This window comes from Oncorhynchus mykiss, chromosome 11, assembly GCF_057628025.1.
Source record: "Oncorhynchus mykiss isolate SJ-2025 chromosome 11, ASM5762802v1, whole genome shotgun sequence".
Taxonomy (NCBI): domain Eukaryota; kingdom Metazoa; phylum Chordata; class Actinopteri; order Salmoniformes; family Salmonidae; genus Oncorhynchus; species Oncorhynchus mykiss.
In genome coordinates this window covers 78949836-78977481 of record NC_143032.1, presented here as the reverse complement: position 1 = coordinate 78977481, position 27646 = coordinate 78949836, and the positions used below count along the sequence as shown (strand labels likewise).

The 27646-nt window shown below is 43.3% G+C and overlaps 1 protein-coding gene and 1 long non-coding RNA gene across 2 annotated transcripts; both read right to left on the bottom strand.

Moving 5' to 3' along the window:
* Positions 1–1267: 1267 nt before the first annotated feature.
* Positions 1268–17827, bottom strand: LOC110535120 (uncharacterized). The gene is made up of 8 exons (XM_090189076.1): positions 17714–17827; positions 17468–17629; positions 16291–17017; positions 10990–11163; positions 7929–8071; positions 6136–6280; positions 5851–5887; positions 1268–1600 (listed from the first exon to the last, which is right to left on the bottom strand). The coding sequence occupies exons 1-8, from the start codon at positions 17825–17827 to the stop codon at positions 1360–1362; spliced, it is 1743 nt and encodes a 580-aa protein (XP_090045202.1). The 3' UTR covers positions 1268–1359.
* A 413-nt stretch (positions 17828–18240) lies between these two features.
* On the bottom strand, positions 18241–27062 carry LOC149979881 (uncharacterized). Its single transcript, XR_016484708.1, has 5 exons — positions 26467–27062; positions 25935–26014; positions 25750–25826; positions 21093–21115; positions 18241–20936 (listed from the first exon to the last, which is right to left on the bottom strand). It is a non-coding gene; the product is annotated as an uncharacterized LOC149979881 (long non-coding RNA).
* Between the last annotated feature and the right edge of the window lie 584 nt (positions 27063–27646).

Below are 27646 nucleotides of genomic sequence, written 5' to 3'. Positions count from 1 at the left end.
AAGCAGTAATAATATATATATATATATTTTCATAACTGTTAACACGCCATAAATGTACAATATTATTAAGTCTTAGCAGTGTAAAATCACTGTACTAGTTGGAATATTATTGAAGTGCTGTGTGTGAGTATCTATAATGAACAAAAATATAAATGCAACATGTAAAATGTTGGTCCCATGCTTCATGAGCAGAAATACAAGATTCCAGAAATGTTCCACATTCATTAAAATATTATTTCTCTCATATTTTGCGCAGAAATGTGTTTACATCCCTGTTACTTAGCATTTCTCCTTTGCCAAGATGATCCGGACAGGTGTGGCATATCAAGAAGCTGATTAAACAGCATGATCATTACACAGGTGCACCTTGTGCTGGGGACAATAAAAGGCAACTGTGCAGTTTTTTCACACAAAACAATTCCACAAATGCAGGAATGTCCACCAGAGCTGTTGCCTTAGAATTGAATGTTAATTTCTCTACCATAAGCTGCCTGTCGTTTTAGAGAATTTGGCAGTACATTCAAATGGCCTCACAACCGCAGACCACATGTAACAAACCAGCCCAGGAGCTCCACATCTGGCTTTTTCACCTGCGGGACTATCTGAAACCAGCCCCTCGGACAGTTATATATAACCTTTATTTAACTAGGCAAGTCAGCTAAGAACAAATTCTTGTTCAGGGGCAGAACAACAGATTTGTACCTTGTCAGAATGTCTGCTCAGGGATTCGAACTTACAACCTTTCGGTTACTAGTCCAAGGCTACCTGCCGCCCCTATATGTACAGTGGGGCAAAAAAGTATTTAGTCAGCCACCAATTGTGCAAGTTCTCCCACTTAAAAAGATGAGAGAGGCCTGTAATTTTCATCATAGGTACACTTCAACTATGACAAGACAAAATGAGAAAATAAAATCCAGAAAATCACACTGTAGGATTTTTAATGAATTTATTGCAAATTATGGTGGAAAATAAGTATTTGGTCAATAACAAAAGTTTATCTCAATACTTTGTTGTATACCCTTTGTTGGCAATGACAGAGGTCAAACGTTTTCTGTAAGTCTTCACAAGGTTTTCACACACTGTTGCTGGTATTTTGGCCCATTCCTCCATGCAGATCTCCTCTAGAGCACTGATATTTTGGGGGTGTTGCTGGGCAACACGGACTTTCAACTCCTTCCAAAGATTTGGGAAAGGGAAAAACATATTCTGATTGGCTGGACCTGGCTCCCAAGTGGGTGGGCCTATGCCCTCCCATGCCCAATCACGTGAAATCCATAGATTAGGGCCTAATTAATTTATTTATGAACTGTAACACAGTAAAATTGTTGAAATTGTTGCAAGTTGCATTTATATTTTTGTTCAGTATAAATGGCTGCTATATGTCTTACCTGCATTATCGGGCATGTTGACGTTGAGCCCCTGTGACAGCATGTCTCTGACCCCCTGGGTGTCTCCTTGAATGGCTGCAATGTGGAGTAGAGTCTCCCCGTAACAGTTCTTCCGGTGGAGGATATTCAGAGGGGTGACGGTCCGCCCGCTCTGGGACCCCCCAGAGATGTTCCTGGACACAGTGCCCTCGGACACGGACCTCAACGGTCTCCTTTACAGACAACTGATATTAGGCTAATATACCCCAGACAAGGGCTTCCCAACCCTGTTCCTAGAGAGCTACCGTCCTGTAGGTTTTTACTCAAACCCTAATCTAGCACACCTGATTTTAGTAATTAGCTGGTTGATATAATAGCGCCAGTGGGGATGGCTGATATTTTACGGGCACATAACCAACTGTGCTTTTTTGTGTGTTTTTTCATATTGTTTGTAACTTATTTTGTACATAATGTTGCTGCAACAATCTCTTATGACCGAAAAGAGCTTCTGGATATCAGAACACCGATTACTAACCTCGAAAAGGATATACTGCTTCTCCGAGACCAGGCCCAAATCCCTGTCATTCACGTGAAGTAAAGACGGAAATACAGGGGGCAGAGATTGGGGTGCTTTGTGAGAATTCATCGACGAGTGGGTAATGCGCCTCTATCATTCGTTCTATTGGCCAACGTGCAATCACTGGAGAATAAACTGGATGAGCTCCGTTCGAGACTATACTACCAACGTGAAATTAAAAACTGTAATATCTTATATTTCACTGAGTCGTGGCTGAACGACGACACGGATAATATACAGTTGGCTGGGTTTCCGTGCATCAGCAGGACTGAACAGTTACGTCTGGTAAGAAGAGGGGCGGGGGTGTGTGTCTATTAGTCAATAACAGCTGGTGCGCGATGTCTAATATCAAGGAAGTCTCAAGGTATAGATCGCCCGAGGTAGAGTATCCCATGATAAGCTGTAGACCACACTATTTACCAAGGGAGTTTTCATCTATATTCTTCGTTGACGTCTATTTACCACCACAAACCGATGCTGGCACGAAGACCGTGGACTTTAATGCAGGCAAACGTAAATCCATTTTACCTCATTTCCACCATCATGTCACATGTGCAACCAAAGAAGAAAAAAAACTCAAGACCACCTTTACTCCACACACAGAGACGCATAGAAAGCTTTCCCTCGCCCTCCATTTTGTAAATCTGACCATAATTCTATCCTCCTGATTCCTGCTTACAAGCAAAAACGAAAGCAGGAAGTACCAGTGACTCGCTCAATATGTAAGTTGTCAGATGACGCGGATGCTACACTACAAGACTGTTTTGCTAGCACAGACTGGAATATGTTCCGGGATTCATCCAATGGCATTGAGGAGTATACCACCTTAGTCACCGGCTTCATTAATAAGTGCATCGACAAAATCGTCCCCACAGTGACCGTACGTACATATCTCAACCAGAAGCCTTGGATTACAGACAACATCCGCACCAATCTAAAGGCTAGAGCTGCCGCATTCAAGGAACAGGACATTAATCCGGACGCTAATAAGAAATTCCGCTATGCCCTCAGATGAACAATCAAACAGGCAAAGCATCAATACAGGACTAAGATTGAATCTTACTACACCGCTCTGACGCTCGTTGAATGTGGCAGGGCTTGCAAACTATTACGGACTACAAAAGGAAACCCAGACGCGAGCTGCCCTGTGACGTGAGCCTACCAGACGAGCGAAATGCCTTTTATGCTCGCTTCGAGGCAAGCAACACGGAAGCATGCATGAGAGCACCAGCTGTTCTGGACGACTATGTGATCACGCTCTCCGTAGCCGATGTGAGCAAGTCCTTTAAACAGGTCAACATTCTCAAGGCTGCGGGACGTGTACCAGGACGTGTACTCAGAGCATGCGCTGACCAACTGGCAAGTGTCTTCACTGACATTTTCAAACTCTCCCTGACCGTGTCTGTAATACCCACGTTTCAAGCAGACCACCATAGTCCCTGTGCCGAAGAAAATGAAGCTAACCTGCTTAAATGACTACCACCCCATAGCACTCACGTCGGTAGCCATGAAGTGCTTTGAAAGGCTGTTCATGGCTCACATCAACACCCTCATCCCAGAAACCCTAGAACCACTCCAATTCGCATACCGCCCTAAGAAATCCACAGATGACGCAATCTCAATCGCCCTCCACACTGCCCTTTCTCACCTTGACAAAAGGAACACCTATGTGAGAATGCTGTTCATTGACTACAACACCATAGTGCCCACAAAGCTCATCACTAAGCTAAGGACTCTGACGGGCTGCCCCCAGGTGGTAAGGGTAGGCAACAACACATCTGCCAGGCTGATCCTCAACACGGGGGCCCCTCAGGGGTGGGTGCATAGTCCCCTCCTGTACGCCCTGTTCACCCACAACTGCATGGCCAAGCACGACTCCAACACCATCATTAAGTTTACTGACGACACAATGGTGGTAGGCCTGATCAACCGAAAACGATGAGACAGCCTTTAGGGAGGTCAGAGACCTGGCAGTGTGGTGTCAGTACAACAACCTCTCCCTCAACGTGAGCAAGACAAAGGAGCTGATCGTGGACTACGAGAAAATGAGGGCTGAACACCCCAATTCACATTGACGGGGCTGTAGTCGAGCGGGTCGAGAGTTTTATGTTCCTTGGTGTCCACATCACCAACAAACTATCATGGTCCAAGCACACCAAGACAGTCGTCTGCACCATCGAGAGCATCCTGACCGGTTGCATTTCATCCCTGCCTGGTACGGCATCTGCCCAGCATCTGACCATAAGGCGCTACAGAGGGTAGTGAGTACGGCCCAGTACGCTACTGGGACCAAGCTTCCTGCCATCCAGGACCTATATACTAGGTGGTGTCAGAGAAAGGCACAAAAAATTGTCAAAAACTCCAGTCACCCAAGTCATAAGACGGTTCTCTCTGCTACCGCACGGCAAGCGGTACCGGAGCGCCAAGTCTAGATCCAAAAGGCTCCTTACCAGCTTCTACCCCCAAGCCATAAGACTGCTGAACAGTTAATCAAATGGCCACCCAGACTATTTACATCGACATGCTCCCCCCCCCCCATTTGTTTTTACACTGCTGCTACTCACTGTTTATTATCTATACAGAGTCACTTACAGTACATGTACAAATTACCTCGACTAACCTGTACCCCCACACATTGACTCGGTACCGGTACCCCCTGTATATAGTCTCGTTATTGTTATTTTATTGTTACTTTATTGTTACTTTTTATTTATTTACTTTACTTAGTAAATATTATTTTAACTCTATTCCTTGAACTGCATTGTTAGTTAAGGACTTGTAAGTAAGCATTTCACGGTATTCGGCGCATGTGACAAATAAAATGTTATTTGAATTAATAAACTGAATCAGATTAGTTATAACTGGGGTTGGAGCAAAAACCTACAGGAGGGTAGCTCTCCAGGAACAGGGTTGGAGCGAAAACCAACAGGAGGGTAGCTCTCCAGGAACAGGGTTAGAAAGAGAACCTACAGGAGGGTAGCTGTCCAGGAACAGGGTTGAAGCAAAAACCAACAGGAGGGTAGCTCTCCAGGAACAGGGTTGGAGCGAAAACCAACAGGAGGGTAGCTCTCCAGGAACAGGGTTAGAAAGAGAACCTACAGGAGGGTAGCTGTCCAGGAACAGGGTTGAAGCAAAAACCAACAGGAGGGTAGCTCTCCAGGAACAGGGTTGGAGCGAAAACCAACAGGAGGGTAGCTCTCCAGGAACAGGGTTAGAAAGAGAACCTACAGGAGGGTAGCTGTCCAGGAACAGGGTTGAAGCAAAAACCAACAGGAGGGTAGCTCTCCAGGAACAGGGTTGGAGCGAAAACCAACAGGAGGGTAGCTCTCCAGGAACAGGGTTAGAAAGAGAACCTACAGGAGGGTAGCTGTCCAGGAACAGGGTTGAAGCAAAAACCAACAGGAGGGTAGCTCTCCAGGAACAGGGTTGGAGCGAAAACCTACAGGAGGGTAGATCTCCAGGAACAGGGTTGGAGCAAAAACCTACAGGAGGGTAGCTCTCCAGGAACAGGGTTGAAGAGTCCTGTCCCAGACCTATTTAGACCTAGAGTATTTACAATGGCTAGAGCACTTACAGTATATGACATTGTGTTGACTTAGTTTGTTGTGTGTGTTGGGAGTGAAATAAATCACTACAAATGTTTATCAATCATTAATAATGTACTTCAGGTTTGTTGTGTAATACATAAAAATAGGCCATTTAGCTGACACAACTTTAGTAAGCATGCATGCACATTTCGTGTTGTGGCCACAGCAAGAATGGAACCCACAACCCTGGCATTTCAAGTGCCAAGCTCTACCAACTGAGCCATGTGTATAGCCTAAGTGATATGAAATGTGCCTATGACAATTTGACTTTCTAGTTATGTAAAACCTCAGCCACCTTCCCCCCCCACCAACAACTTACATGGGTTCTCCTGCTCTTGACCTCTCAACGCTTCTTCCTACAAGAGACACACAGAGAGAACAACATGTAGGCCTATTTAATTTGGCACCTGGTCTAAAGTAGTGCACTATATAGGGAATAGGGCTCTGGTCTAAAGTAGTGCACTATATAGGGAATAGGGCTCTGGTCTAAAGTAGTGCACTATATAGGGAATAGGGCTCTGGTCTAAAGTAGTGCACTATATAGGGAATAGGGTGCCATTTGGGATAAAGACAGAGACACCCTTGGTTATGGAAAGGTCCAGACCTGCTAGTGCCTTTCTCTTGTTATTGGGGATGTTTTTCTCCATGAGTTTGATCAGACAGGGTTCTGTGGTGTTGCTATAGGCTGTCTGTCCTTCATTGTTCTTCAGTAGAGGGTCTGCCCCGTGCTTCAACAGCAACTCTGCTATCTGGGACACACAAAGCAAAACAAATATTATCTTACAGTGGTAAGAAAAAGTATGTGAACCCTTTGGAACTACCTGGAATTCTGCATAAATTGGTCCTACAATTTGATCTGATCTTCATCTAAGTCACAACAATAGACAAACATAGTTTGCTTTAAACTAATAACACACAAATTATTGCATTTATCTTGTCTATATTGAATACATCATTTAAACATTCACAGTGTAGGTTGGAAAAAGTATGTGAACCCCCAGGCTAATGACTTCTCCAAAAGCTAATTGAAGTCAGGAGTCAGCTCAATGAGACGAGATTGGAGACGTTGGTTAAAGCTGCCTTGCCCTATAAAAAACACTCACAAAATGTGAGTTTGCTACGCAAACAAAATAGATCTCAGAAGACCTTTGATTAAGAATGGTTGACTTGCATGAAGCTGAAAGGGGTTACAAAAGTATGTCTAAAAGCCTTGATGCTCATCAGTCCACGGTAAGACAAATAGTCTATAAATGGAGAAAGTTCAGCACTGTTGCTACTCTCCCTAGGAGTGACCGTCCTGCAAAGATGACTGCAAGAGCACAGCGCAGAATGCTCAACGAGGATAAGAAGAATCCTAGAGTGTCAGCTGAAGACTTACAGAAATCTCTGGAACATGCTAACATCTCGGTTGATGAGTCTACAATACGTAAAACAATAAACAAAAATAGTGCTCATGGGAGGACACCACGGAAGAAGCCACTGCTGTCCCCAAAAAATATTGCTGCACATCTGAAGTTTGCAAAAGTGAACCTGGATGTTCCACAGCGCTACTGGCAAAATATTCTGTGGACAGATAAAACTACAGTTGAGTTGTTCGGAAAGAACACACAACACTATGTGTGGAGAAAAAAAGGCACAGCACACCAACATCAAAACCTCATCCCAACAACAAGTATGGTGGAGTGAGCACCTCAGGGCCTCGACAGCTTGCTATCATTGACGGAAAAATGAATTCCCAAGTTTATCAAGACATTTTACAGGAGAATGTTAGGCTATCTTTCCACCAATTGAAGCTCAACAGAATTTGGGTGATGCAACAGGACAACGACCGAAAACACAGAAGTAAATCAACAACAGAATGGCTTCAACAGAAGAAAATATGTCTTCTGGAGTGGCCCAGACAGAGTCCTGACCTCAACCCGATTTAGATGCTGTGGCATGACCTCAAGTGAGCGGTTCACACCAGACATCCCAAGAATATTGCTGAACTGAAACAGTTTTGTAAAAAGGAATGGACCAAATTCCTCCTGACCGTTGTGCAGGTCTGATCCACAATTACAGAAAACGTTTGGTTGAGGTTATTGCTGCCAAAGGAGGGTCAACCAGTTATTAAATCCAAGGATTCGCATACTTTTCCCACCCTGCACTGTGAATGTTTACACGGTGTGTTCAATAAAGACATGAATAATTATAATTGTGTGTTATTAGTTTAAGCAAACTGTGTTTGTCTATTGTGACTTAGATGACGAGATCAAATTGTATGACCAATTTATGCAGAAATCCAGGTAACTCCAAAGGGTTCACATACTTTTTCTTCCCACTGTGTATGCAGCACAAACACACAAGCAAGCCTAGGGCATCAGTGCCAAGAAGAAGAACAAAGTATGATATATGTACCTGCAGGTGTCCCTGCACTACAGCATCAAGTAGAGGTGTGGTACCATTTTCTCCAGTACAGTTGACCAGAGCTCCCGCCTGGATCAGGTGCTTACTGATCTCATAGTGACCGTGGGACACTGCCTCGTGAAGAGGAGTCCAACCTGTGAGAAACAATAAAGCAACTGATGGTGACTGATGGTCACAGCATAGAGAGATGCCCTACTTGTTTTATTCAAGTCTGTTTAGGGTGAGTGAATTCATTCCTGCATCATTCCTGCATCACTATACACAGGAAATGACCGACAGCAAAAAAGGCAGATGTCCATTTCGATGAACAAAACATGTCTATTCTATTCATTCAGTCTAAAGAAAAATATCAATGAAAGTCTAAAGAGGAAACAGTGTCCCTAAATGTACCTCCTCCAGTCCAGTGTCCCTAAATGTACCTCCTCCAGTCCAGTGTCCCTAAATGTACCTCCTCCAGTCCAGTGTCCCTAAATGTACCTCCTCCAGTCCAGTGTCCCTAAATGTACCTCCTCCAGTCCAGTGTCCCTAAATGTACCTCCTCCAGTCCAGTGTCCCTAAATGTACCTCCTCCAGTCCAGTGTCCCTAAATGTACCTCCTCCAGTCCAGTGTCCCTAAATGTACCTCCTCCAGTCCAGTGTCCCTAAATGTACCTCCTCCAGTCCAGTGTCCCTAAATGTACCTCCTCCTGTCCAGTGTCCCTAAATGTACCTCCTCCAGTCCAGTGTCCCTAAATGTACCTCCTCCAGTCCAGTGTCCCTAAATGTACCTCCCCCAGTCCAGTGTCCCTAAATGTACCTCCTCCAGTCCAGTGTCCCTAAATGTACCTCCTCCAGTCCAGTGTCCCTAAATGTACCTCCTCCAGTCCAGTGTCCCTAAATGTACCTCCTCCAGTCCAGTGTCCCTAAATGTACCTCCTCCAGTCCAGTGTCACTAAATGTACCTCCTCCAGTCCAGTGTCACTAAATGTACCTCCTCCAGTCGTGTCCCTAAATGTACCTCCTCCAGTCGTGTCGCTAAATGTACCTCCTCCAGTCCAGTGTCCCTAAATGTACCTCCTCCAGTCCAGTGTCGCTAAATGTACCTCCTCCAGTCCAGTGTCCCTAAATGTACCTCCTCCAGTCCAGTGTCCCTAAATGTACCTCCTCCTGTCCAGTGTCCCTAAATGTACCTCCTCCAGTCCAGTGTCCCTAAATGTACCTCCTCCAGTCCAGTGTCCCTAAATGTACCTCCTCCAGTCCAGTGTCCCTAAATGTACCTCCTCCAGTCCAGTGTCCCTAAATGTACCTCCTCCAGCCCAGTGTCTTACCTGCGTACTTTGTGAGCAGGGCCTAAATTAACGTTTTGGTCCACCAGCATATGTGACAGGTAGATTTTAAAATCTACCAGCCACTCAGATTTTTTACGACCAGCCTATTTTTTTCTTCTTCTGCTAAATTTATACCAACAAAACACACAAAAAAAATTGATATGCATGCTTTGTAATATTTCTAACACAATACATGTATTACCTGTAAGAAGTAATGTGGTATATTGTTTAACTTAATTTCATTTTTTGTGACCCGAGTCTTTTAACCAAAATATCACAGATGAGACACAAATGTTCACCTGTCCCTTTAAGGGCGGCAGGTTACCTTGGTTATGGGACTCTCGATTCATGTTTGTGCATGTGAGATAAAGTCTGACAAGTAGCAGCGTTGTCTTCTCTTCCCTAACAGTTGAAACTCAAACTGTGAAAAACGAACTAGCTTGTGAACAACACAAGGTAAATAGCCAAGAAACACAAGGAAAACGTCTCACTTCAGTTGACTTTCGTTTCAAGTGAATTAGACCAACTTTTATGCCTGTAAGCAGCGCTTCTAAAAATGTATATTTCACTCAGATCTTCACGGACATCCAGCCCCCAGCCAGGCAGTGTTGCAGCGCGAGGTGGAATAGGCTATATAGGATTCATCGTTTTTTGACTTTGTGTGATTAATTTATGTTAGGAAAATTATGATTAAATGACTGAACAAATCATTTTAAATGGAACTGTAACTAAGTAAACTTATACTCTGTTTTATTATATCTGATTAACAATATGAGTTCATAAGAAGGGATTGTGTGACACGGACAAGGAGTAATTAAAGTTAATGAACACCATTCCAACTAGGTAGAAGCGAATGGGTTGTGGATTAAGTAAACAGATAAGGTAGTTAACCTATGGTTGAACCGACGAAACTGAGCTCTGAGGTGTTTTAGATAAGACAGTGAGTGCATTCCTAGGTTTTCTGTTAATTAGAACTGTCAGCTAAGTGGTGATCGATAATGTTGAGGGGTCAAAAGTTAACTCAGTTGTGTTGTGTGTCCTGTTTATGTGCTGGGGGGGGTCAGAATGAACTTTTAAAGTTCCCTTTGTCCCGTTCGAGAGGAGGAGATTCTGTTAAGCAATTAAAGGACGTCATGTTATTGTATATACAGCCAGAAGAGGACTGGCCATCCCACATATGCTCTCTCTAATTCTCTCTTTCTTTCTCTCTCTCGGAGGACCTGAGCCCTAGGACCATGCCCCAGGAATACCTGACATGATGACTCCTTGCTGTCCCCAGTCCATCTGACTGTGCTGCTGCTCCAGTTTCAACTGTTCTGCCTTATTATTATTCGACCATGCTGGTCATTTATGAACATTTGAACATCTTGACCATGTTCTGTTATAATCTCCACCCGGCACAGCCAGAAGAGGACTGGCCACCCCACATAGCCTGGTTCCTCTCTAGGTTTCTTCCTAGGTTTTGGCCTTTCTAGGGAGTTTTTCCTAGCCACCGTGCTTCTACACCTGCATTGCTTGCTGTTTGGGGTTTTAGGCTGGGTTTCTGTACAGCACTTTGAGATATCAGCTGATGTACGAAGAGCTATATAAATACATTTGATATATAAACTGTTGCTCGTGGCAGCGCGCTCCGAGAATACATTTAAAAAAATTAATTTTAGGCCCTGTGTGTGAGTATCTATAAAGTTATTTGAAACTAACTGAAGTGACAGATTTCTGCCCACCAACCTCCTCTAATGTCTTACCTGCGTTGTCGGCCATGTTGATGTCGGGGCCCAGCAACAGCATGCCTCTGATCCACTGGGTGTCTCCTTGCATGGCTGCAATGTGGAGTAGAGTCTCCCCGTAACGGTTCCTCCGGTGGAGTGCATTCAGACGGGTGATGCCCCGCCTGCTATGGGATTGACCGTGGTTCACACCTGAGGAGAACATAGGAAGGGCGACGCGGTGAAAAAACAGTGTTCAGTGCAACATTTACCATAAACCTCGGGCTTACTGTATTCTGGCAGCATGATTTAATTTGAAACTTCTCTTCAATGATGTGCGTTACAAAGGAGGTGATTATTTAACTAGTTTAGTACAATACATAAATAGTCAACTCGTTTTAATTGTTGAAGAAAAGCTTTTACATCACGTGTCTCCCTAAAGTATAGGTAGATCATAGAGATCCTATGAAATTACTAGAGGGGCTAACTCTAACCCTTACAGTATAGGTAGACTCAGCTAAACCTAACCCTTAAAGTATAGGAAGATTCAGCTAACCCTAACTCTAACCCTTACAGTATAGGTAGACTCAGCTAACTCTAACCCTTACAGTATAGGTAGACTCAACTAACCCTAACCCTTAAAGTATAGGAAGATTCAGATAACCCTAACTCTAACCCTTACAGTATAGGTAGACTCAGCTAACCCTAACTCTAACCCTTACAGTATAGGTAGACTCAGCTAACTCTAACCATAAAGTATAGATAGACTCAGCTAACTCTAACCCTTACAGTAGAGATAGACTCAGCTAAATCTACACTCTAACCCTTACAGTATAGGTAGACTCAGCTAACTCTAACCCTACAGTATAGATAGACTCAGCTAAGTCTAACCATAAAGTATAGGTAGACTCAGCTAACCCTAACTCTACAGTATAGGTAGACTCAGCTAACTCTAACCATAAAGTATAGGTAGACTCAGCTAACCCTAACTCTACAGTATAGGTAGACTCAGCTAACCCTAACTCTACAGTATAGGTAGACTCAGCTAACCCTAACTCTACAGTGTAGATAGACTCAGCTAACTCTAACTCTACAGTATAGGTAGACTCAGCTAACTCTAACCATAAAGTATAGGTAGACTCAGCTAACCCTAACTCTACAGCATAGGTAGACTCAGCTAACCCTAACTCTACAGTATAGGTAGACTCAGCTAACCCTAACTCTACAGTGTAGATAGACTCAGCTAAATCTACACTCTTAACCCTTACAGTATAGGTAGACTCAGCTAACTCTAACCCTACAGTATAGATAGACTCAGCTAACTATAACCCTACAGTATAGGTAGATTCAGCTAACTTTACACTCTAACCCTTACAGTATAGATAGACTCAGCTAACTCTAACCCTACAGTATAGATAGACTCAGCTAACTATAACCCTACAGTATAGGTAGATTCAGCTAACTTTACACTCTAACCCTTACAGTATAGATAGACTCAGCTAACTCTAACCCTACAGTATAGATAGACTCAGCTAACTATAACCCTACAGTATAGGTAGATTCAGCTAACTTTACACTCTAACCCTTACAGTATAGGTAGACTCAGCTAACTCTAACCCTACCGTATAGATAGACTCAGCTAACTATAACCCTACAGTATAGGTAGATTCAGCTAACTTTACACTCTAACCCTTACAGTATAGATAGACTCAGCTAACTCTAACCATAAAGTATAGATAGACTCAGCTAACCCTAACTCTACAGTATAGGTAGACTCAGCTAACCCTAACTCTACAGTGTAGATAGACTCAGCTAACTCTACACTCTTAACCCTTACAGTATAGGTAGACTCAGCTAACTCTAACCCTACAGTATAGGTAGATTCAGCTAACTATAACCCTACAGTATAGGTAGATTCAGCTAACTCTAACCCTACCATATAGATAGACTCAGCTAACTATAACCCTACAGTATAGGTAGATTCAGCTAACTATAACCCTACAGTATAGGTAGATTCAGCTAACTCTAACCCTACCATATAGATAGACTCAGCTAACCCTAACCCTACAGTATAGGTAGATTCAGCTAACTTTACACTCTAACCCTTACAGTATAGATACTCAGCTATTGACATAATCAAGGTGGGCCCTACTGTGGAGGCTACTCTGACAGCCAAGTCCCCCAAATCAACATCCAAGGCCTCTTTAACCAAAACATTTACATTGAAACCAACTATTTTAGATTGGGGACAAAGATCAACGGCAGCAGGGGCCCGCCCTGCCTATCCAAAGATAGGGGAAACACTGCTGCATATACATTAAATGTACCTGTAAATGTATGTATACACTGCTATCTGCATGTCAGTTGTATAGCCCTGCTTACAGCCATGCTCAGCCATCCACACAATCAGAACCTTTTCAATAAGGTCCAGTACAGCAGGTACTAAAACATGGGATCTGAAGTAGGGAGCTGGACAGGGAGTGGGAGGCTTGTGTTCATGCCTGTGTCTTTGTAACACACAGGCCTAGGGACTGGAAAACACTGGTCATTGCTTGTTACTGCTGTAGGATGCATATGCACACACGACAAGGAATGTTTTATCATACACTGGAGTCAATGGTGGCACACATTCCCCTCAACATTCACTTTCCCTCATTATGCCTCAGGCCTCCTATGGGCCGTCCAGGTCAAAGGTTAAGTTGAGTCCTATATAGGGAATAGGGTGGCATTTGGGACATGCCTGTCTACATTTCACAGCTTCGTAAACCTGAACAAATTATACCACCAGATGTAGAGTAACAATACCAGGCATTATGTTTGCTGGTTGCTACTGTAGAATGGCTCCGAGTGCTGTCGAATAGTCGATGGCGTCAGGCTGTAAAATAAGTGACTATGCAAATCAAATGCATGGTGTTCTGTGTGTCTGTTGTTATGTGCCATCGTGTGTGGTGTCTTGGCCCCCGCCCCCAGAAAATAATTCCCTCACTTTTTTTCCAATGAAATTGCAGAAATTAATTTATTACATCCCAGTTGGGAATTAACATCTTAAAATTCCATGACATTCCAGAAATGATTTAACAATTGGGAACCCGACTTTTGACTAGAGCCTTATGGGGCCCTTGACCTGGCAGGGTGCCAATTGGGAACCATGGTAATCACAGAAGAGTCCAAAAAAGCCTTACTGTATATTTGGTTAGGCCCAGAAGACAGGCTTACTGTATATCTGGTTAGGCCCAGAAGACAGGCTTACTGTATATCTGGTTAGGCCCAGAAGACAGGCTTACTGTATATCTGGTTAGGCCCAGAAGACAGGCTTACTGTATTTCTGGTTAGGCCCAGAAGACAGGCTTACTGTATATCTGGTTAGGCCCAGAAGACAGGCTTACTGTATATCTGGTTAGGCCCAGAAGACAGGCTTACTGTATATCTGGTTAGGCCCAGAAGACAGGCTTACTGTATATCTGGTTAGGCCCAGAAGACAGGCGTACTGTATATCTGGTTGGCCCAGATGACAGGCTTACTGTATATCTGGTTAGGCCCAGAAGACAGGCTTACTGTATATCTGGTTAGGCCCAGAAGACAGGCTTACTGTATATCTGGTTAGGCACAGAAGACAGGCTTACTGTATATCTGGTCAGGCCCAGAAAACAAGTGGATTGATTGCTGCTATACTGACTCCACCTAGTGTTCATCTCAAGAACATCACCAAACAGGCACCTTATTCATACATCCAGTCATCCAGTCATCCAGTCATCCAGCCATCCAGTCATCCAGCCATGAATCTGTTATCCCATTCATGCATACTACATCCTCTTCATACAATCTGTCTCTGTCCGTTTGCACTTTAGTCACATGCACTATCTCAGAGAGCACTAGCCAGATTATGACAAAACTTGAGTAAATGATGCGTCTTGCCATGGAGATCAGGCATTTACAAAAGGACACTGATTGGTCAAATGGTGGCGCTATTTGACCTAAAGTCATAAAATTCGGTACATAGGTCCCTCTCCTCACAAGGAACACATTTGCTTCAGGGACCCATAAGGTCCGCCATTTTACATTTTGTGAAAAACTTTCAAGTTCATTTCACTGCTTGGCGAACAACACACATCCTATGACAGTGCCACGTTGAAAGTCACTGAGCTCTTCAGTAAGGCCATTCTACTGCCAATGCTTGTCTATGGAGATTGCATGTATGTGTGCTCGATATTATACACCTGTCAACAACGGGTGTGGCTGAATCCACTAAACTTTTATTTCCCACGCTGGTTGTATAGTCATCTAAAATATAACTGTGAAGGACCCTCTGCGTTACCCTGGACCCTGAGCTTTCTTTTGACGAACATATCTGAAATACTTGGTCCAAAAAAGGATACCGAAAAGCTAATCCAATGCTTTGTGACTTCTAGATTAAACTACTACATTGCCCTACTCTCCGGCTCCCTGGATAAAGCACTAAATAAACTTCAGTTAGTGCTAACTAAACACGGCTGCTAGAATCTTGACTAGAACCCCAAAAATGTGATCATATTACTCCAGCGCTAGCCTCCCTACACTGGCTTCCTGTTAAGGCAAGGGCTGATTTCAAGGTTTTACTGCTAACCTACAAAGCATTACATGGGCTTGCTCCTACCCATCTCTCTGATTTGGTCCTGCCGTACATACCTACACGTACGCTACGGTCACAAGAAGCAGGCCTCTTTATTGTTCCTAGAATTTCTAAGTAAACAGCTGGAGGCAGGGCTTTCTCCTATAGAGCTACATTTTCATTTTTTTTTTTTTACATCTTTACTGAAGACTCATCTCTTCCGTTAGTCCTATGATTGAGTGTAGTCTGGCCCAGCGGTGCAAAGGTGAGCGGCAAGGCACTGGAGTGACGAACCATCCTTACAGTCTCTGCCTGGCTGGCTTCCCTCTCTCCACTGGGATTCTCTACCTCTGACCCCATCGCGCTCCCACATGCCGTCCCCACGTTGTGTCAGGCTTTTTTCCCGCTAAACTCGACATGAGTAGGTTGAGTGACTGACGTGATCTTCCTGTCCAGTTTTGCGCCCACCCAGGCTTGTGCGATGGGGGAGATCTTCATGGGCTATACTTGGCCCTGTCTCAGGGTGGTAAGTCAGTGGGCTGTTTATAACCCTTTGGTGGTGTGGGGGCTGTGCTTTGGCAAAGTGGGTGGGGTTATTTGCTTCCTGGTTGGCCCTGTCCGGGATAACTTTGGTCGCTCCCTCTCTCTCCCTCCAGGAGGACCCGAGTGCCTGGTTCCTCTCTAGGTTACATGTGAATATTATCCTATGCCTACCTCTCAGTGTTCTGGCTTGTTGCTGGTGGAACTATTACCTCCATTTTCCTGCTTCTGACTGTCAGTCTGCCTGGTCTGTCTGGTTGGTCCGCTGGTCTCCTGCTTCTGACTGTCAGTCTGTCTGGTTGGTCCGCTGGTCTCCTGCTTCTGGCTGTCAGTCTGTCTGGTTGGTCCGCTGGTCTCCTGCTTCTGGCTGTCAGTCTGTCTGGTTGGTCCGCTGGTCTCCTGCTTCTGACTGTCAGTCTGTCTGGTTGGTCCGCTGGTCTCCTGCTTCTGGCTGTCAGTCTGCCTGGTCTGTTTGGTTGGTCCACTGGTCTCCAGCTTCTGGCTGTCAGTCTGCCTGGTCTGTCTGGTTGGTCCGCTGGTCTCCTGCTTCTGGCTGTCAGTCTGCCTGGTCTGTCTGGTTGGTCCGCTGGTCTCCTGCTTCTGGCTGTCAGTCTGCCTGGCCTGTCTGGTTGGTCCGCTGGTCTCCTGCTTCTGACTGTCAGTCTGCCTGGTCTGTCTGGTTGGTCCGCTGGTCTCCTGCTTCTGACTGTCAGTCTGCCTGGTCTGTCTGGTTGGTCCACTGGGCTCCTGCTTCTGGCTGTCAGTCTGCCTGGTCTGTCTGGTTGGTCCGCTGGTCTCCTGCTTCTGACTGTCAGTCTGCCTGGTCTGTCTGGTTGGTCCGCTGGTCTCCTGCTTCTGACTGTCAGTCTGCCTGGTCTGTCTGGTTGGTCCGCTGGTCTCCTGCTTCTGACTGTCAGTCTGCCTGGTCTGTCTGTTCTCCTAACAATGAAAAAAGTGGACCAGCAATCACTTGATGTTATGGTTATTGAAATCTTTGTTCACTGTTGACTTCAAGCACCCTTTCACTGTTTTTATGGAAGTGGAGAGAGTTGAGCATGTTTCCCACAGAATTCAAGCCTAATTGAATAGGATCTCTATGGTGTTCCCTTTAACTGTATACTGGTGTCCTGATTCTGTATGTTGTTACCCCTGCTCTGTCTGGCCTGAAAACATGGGACCAGCAATAATTTAATGTAATTGCAATTGAAGTCTTTGTTTACTGTTGACTTTAAGCACCCTTTCACTAGACAGAGTGCCAGTCTGTTTGTGCTGTCATGCCCTCTCCTTGTCACTCTTTGACATGACATCACAAACAGACTGGCACTCCATCTAGCCTCGCACTGTTTTTACGCAAAAAGTGTAAGTGTTCAGGATGTTCACTCCCTTTACCTGTTTGTTCTCCTGTGCCTGGTTGTCATTCTGTCCGTTTGGTCTGATTTCTTCCATTGGTCTGGTCTGTCTACTCCCCTGTGTCTGACTGTCAGTCAGCCTGGTCTGTCTCTTGGGCTCTGCACCTATCTCCTTCTGTGAGAGGTCACAACCACCGCCACCCTGGGGAACATTTTTTTAGGATTATGTCCAAGGGTCCGCTGTGTACCCTTCCTGTGTGAAGTGGTCTTAACTACTGTTATCTACCTGTGTCTTAGCTACCGTGGCTGCTCTCTTCAAACGTCTGGTAGAGGTACCACTCCCAACGTGCTGTGAGGGACTCTCTGACACTGACCCCTCAGAGGGATCCTCTTCTATCATCCCCTCACTGTCTTCTGTAAAAAAAAGCATCAATGAAAAAAAAAACATATGCAGCTAAATAGGTGTTGTTAGCCTTATAGTATTAATCTGTGATGCATCATACAGAGATACTATACTGGCAGAAATAAATGATAGTAGACTTTGGTCATTATATACTGAACAAAAATATAAAACCACAACACGCAACAAGTTACAGTTCAAATTAGACAATCAGTCAACTGAAATAAATGCATTAGCTCCTAATCTATGGATTTCACATGACTGGGAATACAGATATGTATCTGTTGGTCACAGATACCCGTCAGGAGAATTTTCAATCCCAATGATAATAACTGACAATCAAATAGCTTTGACCAATCGCCGAGGTTTAGAAGACCGTGGGTATAATAATAATTAGGCACAGACTCGGCTCATGCAAAAGGTTAGTACAGTTTATTCACGAGAACGTTCTAGTCCATTGTACAAAAACATCAATTTTATACCAGCTCCTTTCGCACATACCTTCACACAAACAGTAGATATCCCACGCACATACCTTCACACAAACAGTAGATATCCTACGCACATACCTTCACACAAACAGTAGATATCCTACGCACATACCTTCACACAAACAGTAGATATCCTACGCACATACCTTCACACAAACAGTAGATATCCTACGCACATACCTTCACACAAACAGTAGATATCCTACGCACATACATACACACAAATCTTAAGCTACGCCTTGCTCAGACAGTCTGTGTTTTTCCACCATACAGATACATTGTTTAATCTGCAACGTGTTTCGTCCTTTTCTGCAAGCCTAACAGTTTCTCCCCTCCACGGGTGGAGACAGAATGTCCTGTAAAGGAACACAGTGGTACAACTCGTCTGTCGATGGCTCCTCTTATCATTTGTTTCACACTTGCACCCTGCTTACATGCTAAAAGGTCCTTGTTCTAATTCTGACTAAAACTACACACATCATCAGATTATAGATTTATGATTCTTATAAATGTCATACAATTATATGGTTTCAGGGTGGAATATATTTTAGTCATTACCATGAAGTATATAATTTCCTTTTCAATACCTTAAAAAAGGCAAGAGGCGTGGATCAGAAAACCAGTTAGTATCTAGTGTGACCACCTCACGCAGTGTGACACATCTCCTTCGCATAGAGATGATCAGGCTGTTGATTGTGGCCTGTGAAATGTTGTCCCACTCCTCTATAATAGCTGTGTGACGTTGCTGGATATTGTCGAAAACTGGAACACGCTGTCGTACCGGTTGATCCAGAGCATTCCAAACATGCACAATGGGTGACATGTCTAGTGAGTGTGCAGGCCATGGGAGAACTGGGACATTTTCAGCTTCCAGGAATTGTGTACAGATCCTTGCGACATGGGGCCGTGCATTATCATGCTGAAACATGAGGTGTTGGCGGCGATTAGGCATCAGGATCTCGGCACTGTATCTCTCTGCATTCAAACTGCCATATATAAAATGCAATTGCGTTCGTTGTCCGTAGCTTATGCCTGCCCATACCATAACCCCACCGCCACCATGGGGCACTGTGTTCACGTTGACATCAGCAAACCGCTCGCCCACACGATGCCATACACGTGGTCTGCGGTTGTGAGGCCGGTTGGACGCACTGCCAAATTCTCTAAAACAACGTTGAAGGCGGCTTACGGTAGAGAAATTAACATTCAATTATCTGGCAACAGCTCTAGTGGACATTCCTGCAGTCAGCATGCCAATTGCACATTCCCTCACAACTTGAGACATCTGTGGCATTGAGTTCCGTGATAAAACGGCACATTTTCGAACGGCCTTTTATTGTCCACAGCACAAGGTGCACCTGTGTAATGATCATGCTGTTTAATCAGCTTCTTGATAAGCCACATCTGTCAGGTAGATGGATTATCTTGGCAAAGGATTTTTTTTTATTTTTTATAAATAACCCTTTCGCGCGTATAGAACATTTCGGGAATATTTTATTTCAGCTTATGAAGCATAGTACCAACACTTTGTAGCGTTTATATTGTATTTATATTTTGTTCAGTGTAGTTTGCACATACTGATTTACCAAATAGCACCACCAGGAGGAAGCAAATATACCATTTCGATTGAGTCTCTGGAAAGTGTCAGACGAGCAATGATGGTGAAGATAAATTATATTATTTACCCGTTATGCTATCAGAGAATGATAATCCCAAAGAAATATTGAGCAACATAATATCCTAGAGACATTAGAGGAGTGATAATAGTTATAGTAGTTATAATAGCTATATTGTTCCTTGGTTTGCATGTGTACAGGAGCTTCTACACGACAAGTTGCATTGGCTTGCATCCCAAATGGATTCCTATTTCCTATATAGTGCACACTGAGCCCTATAGGCCCCTTGTTAAAGTGAGTGTACTACATAGGGAATAAGGTCAAATTTGAGATGCAGGCATTGGGTTACAGTACCAGTCAAACATTTTGGACACACCTACTCATTCCAGGGTTTTTCAAGGTGTGCAAAGCTGTCATCAAGGCAAAAGGTGGCTACTTTGAAGAATCTCAAATATAACATATACTTTTGATTTGTTTAACACTTTTCTGGTTACTACATGATTCCATGTGTTATTTCATAGTTTTGATGTCTTCACTATTATTCTACAATGTAGAAAATAGTAAAACTAAAGAAAAACCCTTGAATGAGTAAGTGTGTCCAAACTTTTGACTGGTGCTTCTACACCTGCATTGCTTGCTGTTTGGGGTTTTAAGCTGGGTTTCTGTACAGCACTTTGTGACATCGGCTGATGTAAGAAGGGCTTTATAAATACATTTGATTGATTCATTGGTTGATACTGTAAGTGCCACCAAAAGCAGTTGCTTCATTCTACAACTGGTGATAAACTACCATAAATGAATAGTCTTCGGTAGGACTAGACAGGGCAGGCACACATTCAGAGTGTAATCTGTGCAAATGCCTGCTAGCGCTCCAGCCTTGAACACTCAAACTCTCTTTCTCACACACACACACACACACACACACACACACACACACCTCCATCATGTCCTTGAGCGATAACACCGTCCATTCCCTTCTCGTCACCTGGATTCCCAGAACTCCTAGCGTTGAAAAGAGAGGAAATAAAGTAAGTAATCAACAAGGAAGTAAGTAGAATGGTATTTACTCATTAGATAAGTGTAACGTTACACAGTTAACCATAAACATGCACTGATAACTAAAACTGAATATGATGTAGCTAAATGGATTATACACACCTTGACAAAAATGGGGATTGGATCTGCAGAAGGAAAACATTTTCAAAACGCATTCGAATCCGACAAATAATCAGACAAAAGAACATGAACAAGAAAGAACAAGCAGGACTTCATTTTGTGTAAAACCACTACTGCTGCACTAACCCAATCGCTTCCTAGGTTCTCATCCAATTGGTGACAGACTTTCAATGCGAATATTCTAGAATCCGCATAAATTAAATATGCAAATTTTCCCCCCAGAGATGTTTCCAACAAATTGACTTGTTGCGGATAAAAGTGTGCGCATTATGAAGTATTGTTAAATTTCCATGTACCGAATAAAAAATACAAGTTAAATGGGTTCCCATCGCATTTAACACTCTACTAATGATTTTTATTACCAAAATAATGCGAGTTATATAGCGAATGTGCCCACTCTGGTATTGGCACTTGCGCTCTAGCCAACAGCTCAGATACTGTGTGGGTATAGCCTACATGATGAGATACTGTGTGGGTATAGCCTACATGATGAGATACTGTGTGGGTATAGCCTACATGATGAGATACTGTGTGGGTATAGCCTACAGCTCAGATACTGTGTGGGTATAGCCTACATGATGAGATACTGTGTGGGTATAGCCTACATGATGAGATACTGTGTGGGTATAGCCTACAGCTCAGATACTGTGTGGGTATAGCCTACATGATGAGATACTGTGTGGGTATAGCCTACATGATGAGATACTGTGTGGGTATAGCCTACAGCTCAGATACTGTGTGGGTATAGCCTACATGATGAGATAATGTGTGGGTATAGCCAACAGCTCAGATACTGTGTGGGTATAGCCTACATGATGAGATAATGTGTGGGTATAGCCTACATGATGAGATTATCATGGAGAAAAGAGCCAGATTATTTTTATTTGTCAATTGGCAGCCAAGCATCGATGATCATGTCACCAGAATAAGACCCTCGATATTAATTGGAAAGGCGTATCAAGTTCATCACCTTGCACTTTCACCACCCTGTGAAGTTTATAACTTTTTATTCATTTCACCTTTATTTAATTTTTTATTTTAATTATTTCACCTTTATTTAATCAGGTAGGCCAGTTGAGAACAAGTTCTCATTTACAACTGCGACCTGGCCAAGATAAAACAAAGCAGTGGGACAAGAACAACAACACAGTTACACATAAACAGACGTAGTGAAAAACACAATAGAAAAATCTATGTACAGTATGTGCAAATGTAGAAGAGGAGGGAGGTAAAGGCAATAAATAGGCCATAGAGGCGAAATAATTACAATTTAGCATTAACACTGGAGTGATAGATGTGCAAGTAGAGATACTGGGGTGCAAAAGAGCAAGAGGATAAATAACAATATGGGGATGAGGTAGTTGGGTGTGCTATTTACAGATGGGCTGTGTCCAGGTACAGTGATCGGTAAGCTGCTCTGACAGCTGATAATTAAAGTTAGAGAGGGAGATTTTAGACTCCAGCTTCAGTGATTTTTGCAATTTGTTCCCGTCATTGGCAGCAGAGAAATGGAAGGAAAGGTGGCCAAAGCAAGTGTTGGCTTTGGGGATGACCAGTGAAATATACCTGCTGGAGCGCGTGCTACAGGTGGGTGTTGCTATGGTGACCAGTGAACTGAGATAAGGAGCCAGTGGGTTTGGCAACGAATATGAAGTGAGGGCCAGCCAACGAGGGCATACAGGTTGCAGTGGTGGCTAGTATATGGGGCTTTGGTGACAAAACAGATGGCACTGTGATAGACTACATCCAGTTTGCTGAGTAGAGTGTTGGAGGCTATTTTGTAAATTACATTGCCGATATCAAGGATCGGTAGGATAGTCAGTTTTACGAGGGTATGTTTGGCAGCATGAGTGAAGGATGCTTTGTTGCGATATAGGAAGCCAATTCTAGATTTCATTTTGGATTGGAGATGCTTAATGTGAGTCTGGAAGGAGAGAACCAGGAACACATCGACAACAGCCACACTCGAAGCATCGTTATCCATCGCTCCACAAAAGCCGCGGCCCTTGCAGAGCAAGGGGAATACCTACTCCAAGTCTCAGAGCGAGTGACGTTTGAAACGCGATTAGCACGCATCCCGCTAACTAGCTAGCCACTTCACATCGGTTACACCAGCCATTAGGCTGATAGTCTTGAAGTCATAAACAGTGCTGTGCTTGCGAAGAGCTGCTGGCAAAATGTACGAAAGTGCTGTTTGAATGAATGCTTACGAGCCTGCTGCTGCCTACCATCGCTCAGTCAGACTGCTCTATCAAATCATACTTAATTATAACTTAATAACACACAGAAATACGAGCCTTTGGTCATTAATATGGTCGAATGCGGAAACTATCATTTCGAAAACAAAACGTTTATTTTTCCAGTAAAATACGGAACCGTTCGGTATTTTATCTAACGGGTGGCATCCATAAGTCTAAATATTCCTGTTACATTGCACAACCTTCAATGTTATGTCATAATTACGTAAAATTCAGGCAAATTAGTTTGCAATGAGCCAGGCTGCCCAAACTCTTCCATATACCCTGACTCTGCGTGCAATGAACGCAAGAGAAGTGACACAATTTCACCTGGTTAATATTGCCTGTTAACCTGGATTTATTTTATGCAGGTTTAAAAATATATACTTCTGTGTATTGATTTTAAGAAAGACATTGACGTTTATGGTTAGGTACAGTCGTCCAACGATTGTGCTTTTTTCGCAAATGCGTTTTTGTTAAATCAGCCCCCAGCGTTGTATCGATTATATGCAACGTAGGACACGCTAGATAAACTACTAATATCTTCAACCATGTGTAGTTATAACTAGTGATTATGATTGATTGATTGTTTTTTATAAGATAAGTTTAATGCTAGCTAGCAACTTACCTTGGTTTCTACTGCATTCGCGTAACAGGCAGGCTCCTCGTGGAGTGCAATGAGAGGCAGGTGGTTAGAGTGTTGGACTAGTTAACTGTAAGGTTGCAAGATTGTATCCCCCGAGCTGACAAGGTGAAAATCTGTCGTTCTGCCCCTGAACAAGGCAGTTAACCCACCGTTCCTAGGCCGTCATTGAAAATAAGAACGTGTTCTTAACTGACTTGCCTAGTTAAATAAAGGTATATATAAAAAATTTAAAAATAGCGGCAAAATCTGCGCCCAAAAATACTGATTGTTATGAACACTTGAAATCGGCCCTAATTAATCGGCCATTCCGATTAATCGGTCGACCTCTAGTCCAGAGTAGTGATGCTAGTCGGGCGGAAGGGTGCGGGCAGCAATCGGTTGAAGTTTTACGAGCATAGTTTTACGAGCATTTAAGAGCAGTTGGAGGCCACAGAAGGAGAGTTGTATGGCAATGAAGCTTGTCTGGAGGTTAGTTAACACAGTGTCCAAAGAAGGGCCAGATGTATACAGAATGGTGTCGTCTGCGTAGAGGTGGATCAGAGAATCACCAGCAGCAAGAGCGACATCATTAATATATACATAGAATTGAACCCGGTGGCACCCCCATAGAGACAAGGCAACTCAGTTAAGAACAAATTCTTATTTATCATGACGGCCTACACCGGCCACACCCGAACGACTCTGGGCCAATTGTGCGCCGTCCTATGGGACTCCCAATCACGGCCGGTTGTGATACAGCATGGACTCGAACCAGGGTGTCTGTAGTGACGCCTCAAGCACCGGAGATACAGTGCATTGGAGTGGCGCAGCGGTTTGTAGCCTAATAAACTGCGTGCTTTCCCGAGTCACAGTGGGAGGACCACACACCATATCATCGCGTGACTCAAAGTTTGCCTCGATATGATGGTTCTTAAATCAATATTTGTGCATAAAGGCATTTCCTCTTCAAATTCCCCCATAAATGTTTCCGCTGATGCAATAAGTTCCAACGTCGAACTAACAAATTATCTGTTGCCATTTATAAAATTGTACTTATATAAAAAAAACTTCCTGCTTCCATCACATCTGTCAAGTCTATTTTTAAAACATAAGGTATGACTTTACTCACATAAAAACTGTGGATGGAAACGTGGTTACAAACACTAACTGCTTTAGTGCCTATTGACGATAGGTATCTTCTGGTCAGAGAAGTTTTGTTAAGATCCCAGACGCTCGTTCTGAACGTTAAAACGCATCGTTTGCGATACGTTTTGTTTTTTTGGGGGGGGGGGGGACATAATGAATGTATCTTTTAATATCAGCGAGAAAATTATTTTCAAAAAAACAAAAGGTTCAAATTACTACACATTTTTATACAGGGTTAGGGTTCTCTCCATGTTATATCGCTTTTTTTATGGCAGACAGACAGACATCTGTGCTAATTAGCTATCTAGTGTACTCCGTACCTGTGTGTAAGCTAACTGGGGAGGAAGTGTAGTTTGTCAACTGGGGGCACACACAGCTTGTGGTACTGTAAAAAACTGCCACAGTAAGTGTATATTTTCTATTTTAAAGATTATTTCTCGCTGATATGAAAGAGGGGCATATCACCATATGTTTTAAAAACATGTTTGAACGTGATGATTGACGTATCTAAACATTAAAAATACAGCACCGGGAATCGTAGTTCACATGGAGCCAACCGTGGGAGAATGTCTCCTATGAAGACCCAACCTAAGTAAAAAAGGTTTTTGAAAGCTACTGTTGCACAAGCTACCTTTTCAGGTGTGAGACGCACTTGGTCCAAGCCATCCAAACGTCTACAAGTCAACATCGCTATCTGAGGAGAAAACCCTAGCGGACAGACATGGTATCACATCAGAAACGATTATATTACAACAGAAACGGTGAGCGGTGTCAAAGATATGGCAGTCCGAGGCCTTGATGGAAGGGCCAACCTACCGTCTGTACAGCCATTGATGGTGTGTGGTGTGGACAAATTATATGAGTAGGGCGAGTCTAGCAAATCTGCAAGCATCAATCTGTAAAAAACAACAGGAAGAAAGTAATTAATGTTAGCTAGCTAAATAGTGGCTAGCTGCTAACCAGCCATAGCCGACCTAGCAGTCGCACAGCTTTTCATTTTGGCACAAGAGAAAACATTTCATAACAATAATTTAGCCAGCTATTTCATCTACGAAAAGTGTGAATTCGGCTGGAGAACTGGGTCGTCACTAGTTAACACAGCCACAAAAGCGTATTTATGGCTAAATCCCGCCTATTTATTTTCAAAAAATCTGACTTCAAACCTAACCCTAACATTAACCATACTGCTAACCTTATGCGAAAAAAAAAAATTATGTTCATGGATTTTTATGTTTCCAAGTTTGACTTTGTGGCTGTGGTAAGTAGCGAGAACTGGGGTTTGCTAGAAGTTATCCAACCAACGTTAGCTAGCTAAAAGTGTCTGCTACCAAGCTAAAAGTGTCCAAACCTGTCCAGGTAAAGATTTGTTTCTTCTTCTCCTTCAGAATCACCAACAATTGACGCCGACTCATTGTCGATATCAGAGAAGCAACTTGTCTCCATAACATGTGTGATAAATTTCCAATTAGTCAATATTTACATCTAGCTAGCCAACCACGTCGACGTTACTAGTTTGGATTAGTAACGGATGAGAGTAGCGCGCGAAAAGAGAAAAAGTGTGACTGCAGACTGTCTCTAGGGCGTTCCTGGTAGGCGTTCCTGGTAGACGTTCCTTGCCAAATTGGAGAAAAGTGGAAATACTTTTTTTTCTGCCACAAGAGGGCGTAGCAGACTGAGTAGTCTACAACAGTATCCCTTGTTTTCCCATGGCAGGAAAAAAGATTGCGCCAAATATAATATTAGGCCTACATTTGAAAAACTCTGAGATTGAGCCTGATTTGGCAATGGCCCTCACTCAGCCTCCAATCAAAACGAGTGGTCACCAAAAATATTTTATCTTAAAAGCAGTGTTTACCAAAACCATTCCGGTTTTAGAGAGGTGAAAGTCGTTGTTCCAGGCCAGCATAGCAGCCTACACCTTTCTACCTCAGGCTGGGAAGAGCTAAATAAATATCAGTTGAACCAGAGGTGTGTGTGTGCGTTCGTGCGTGCGCGCGTGCGTGCGTGTGTGTAATAAACCATCAGCCCATATTATATAATGTCTGTCACCTGCTCTCCTGAAGTTTTTTGACAGCTGCTTTCTTATTGAATGTTCTAATCTAATACATAACTCCTTAGCAACAGAGTCTGAGTGACAATACCACCAATTTATTGAGAAACTCCCATGAAAACTCAACTGAAATTAATAAAATAAGGCAAAACACTGGCAAATATTTATTTTGTTTAAATAAAATGTTACAATGCAGGTATAGTAGCCAACGTTTCCATGAATCGGACACAATTTACCTAATGCAAACGAACGAAACAAATATAGGTTTATATTTGCAGAAATAAATGAACAAATTATGTATCCGACTAGGTCCATAATGTCGGGTCGGAAAGGTTTCAAATCCGCGAAGATAGCACTGAAATACATAGGCTATAGGCTTTTTAAACATTCATTACTAATACATAATCTATTGTAGGGCTAAAAGTTTAAGTCTGAGAGGTTTGGGATCCTTGATCATTATGGCCTATATGCATTGTGA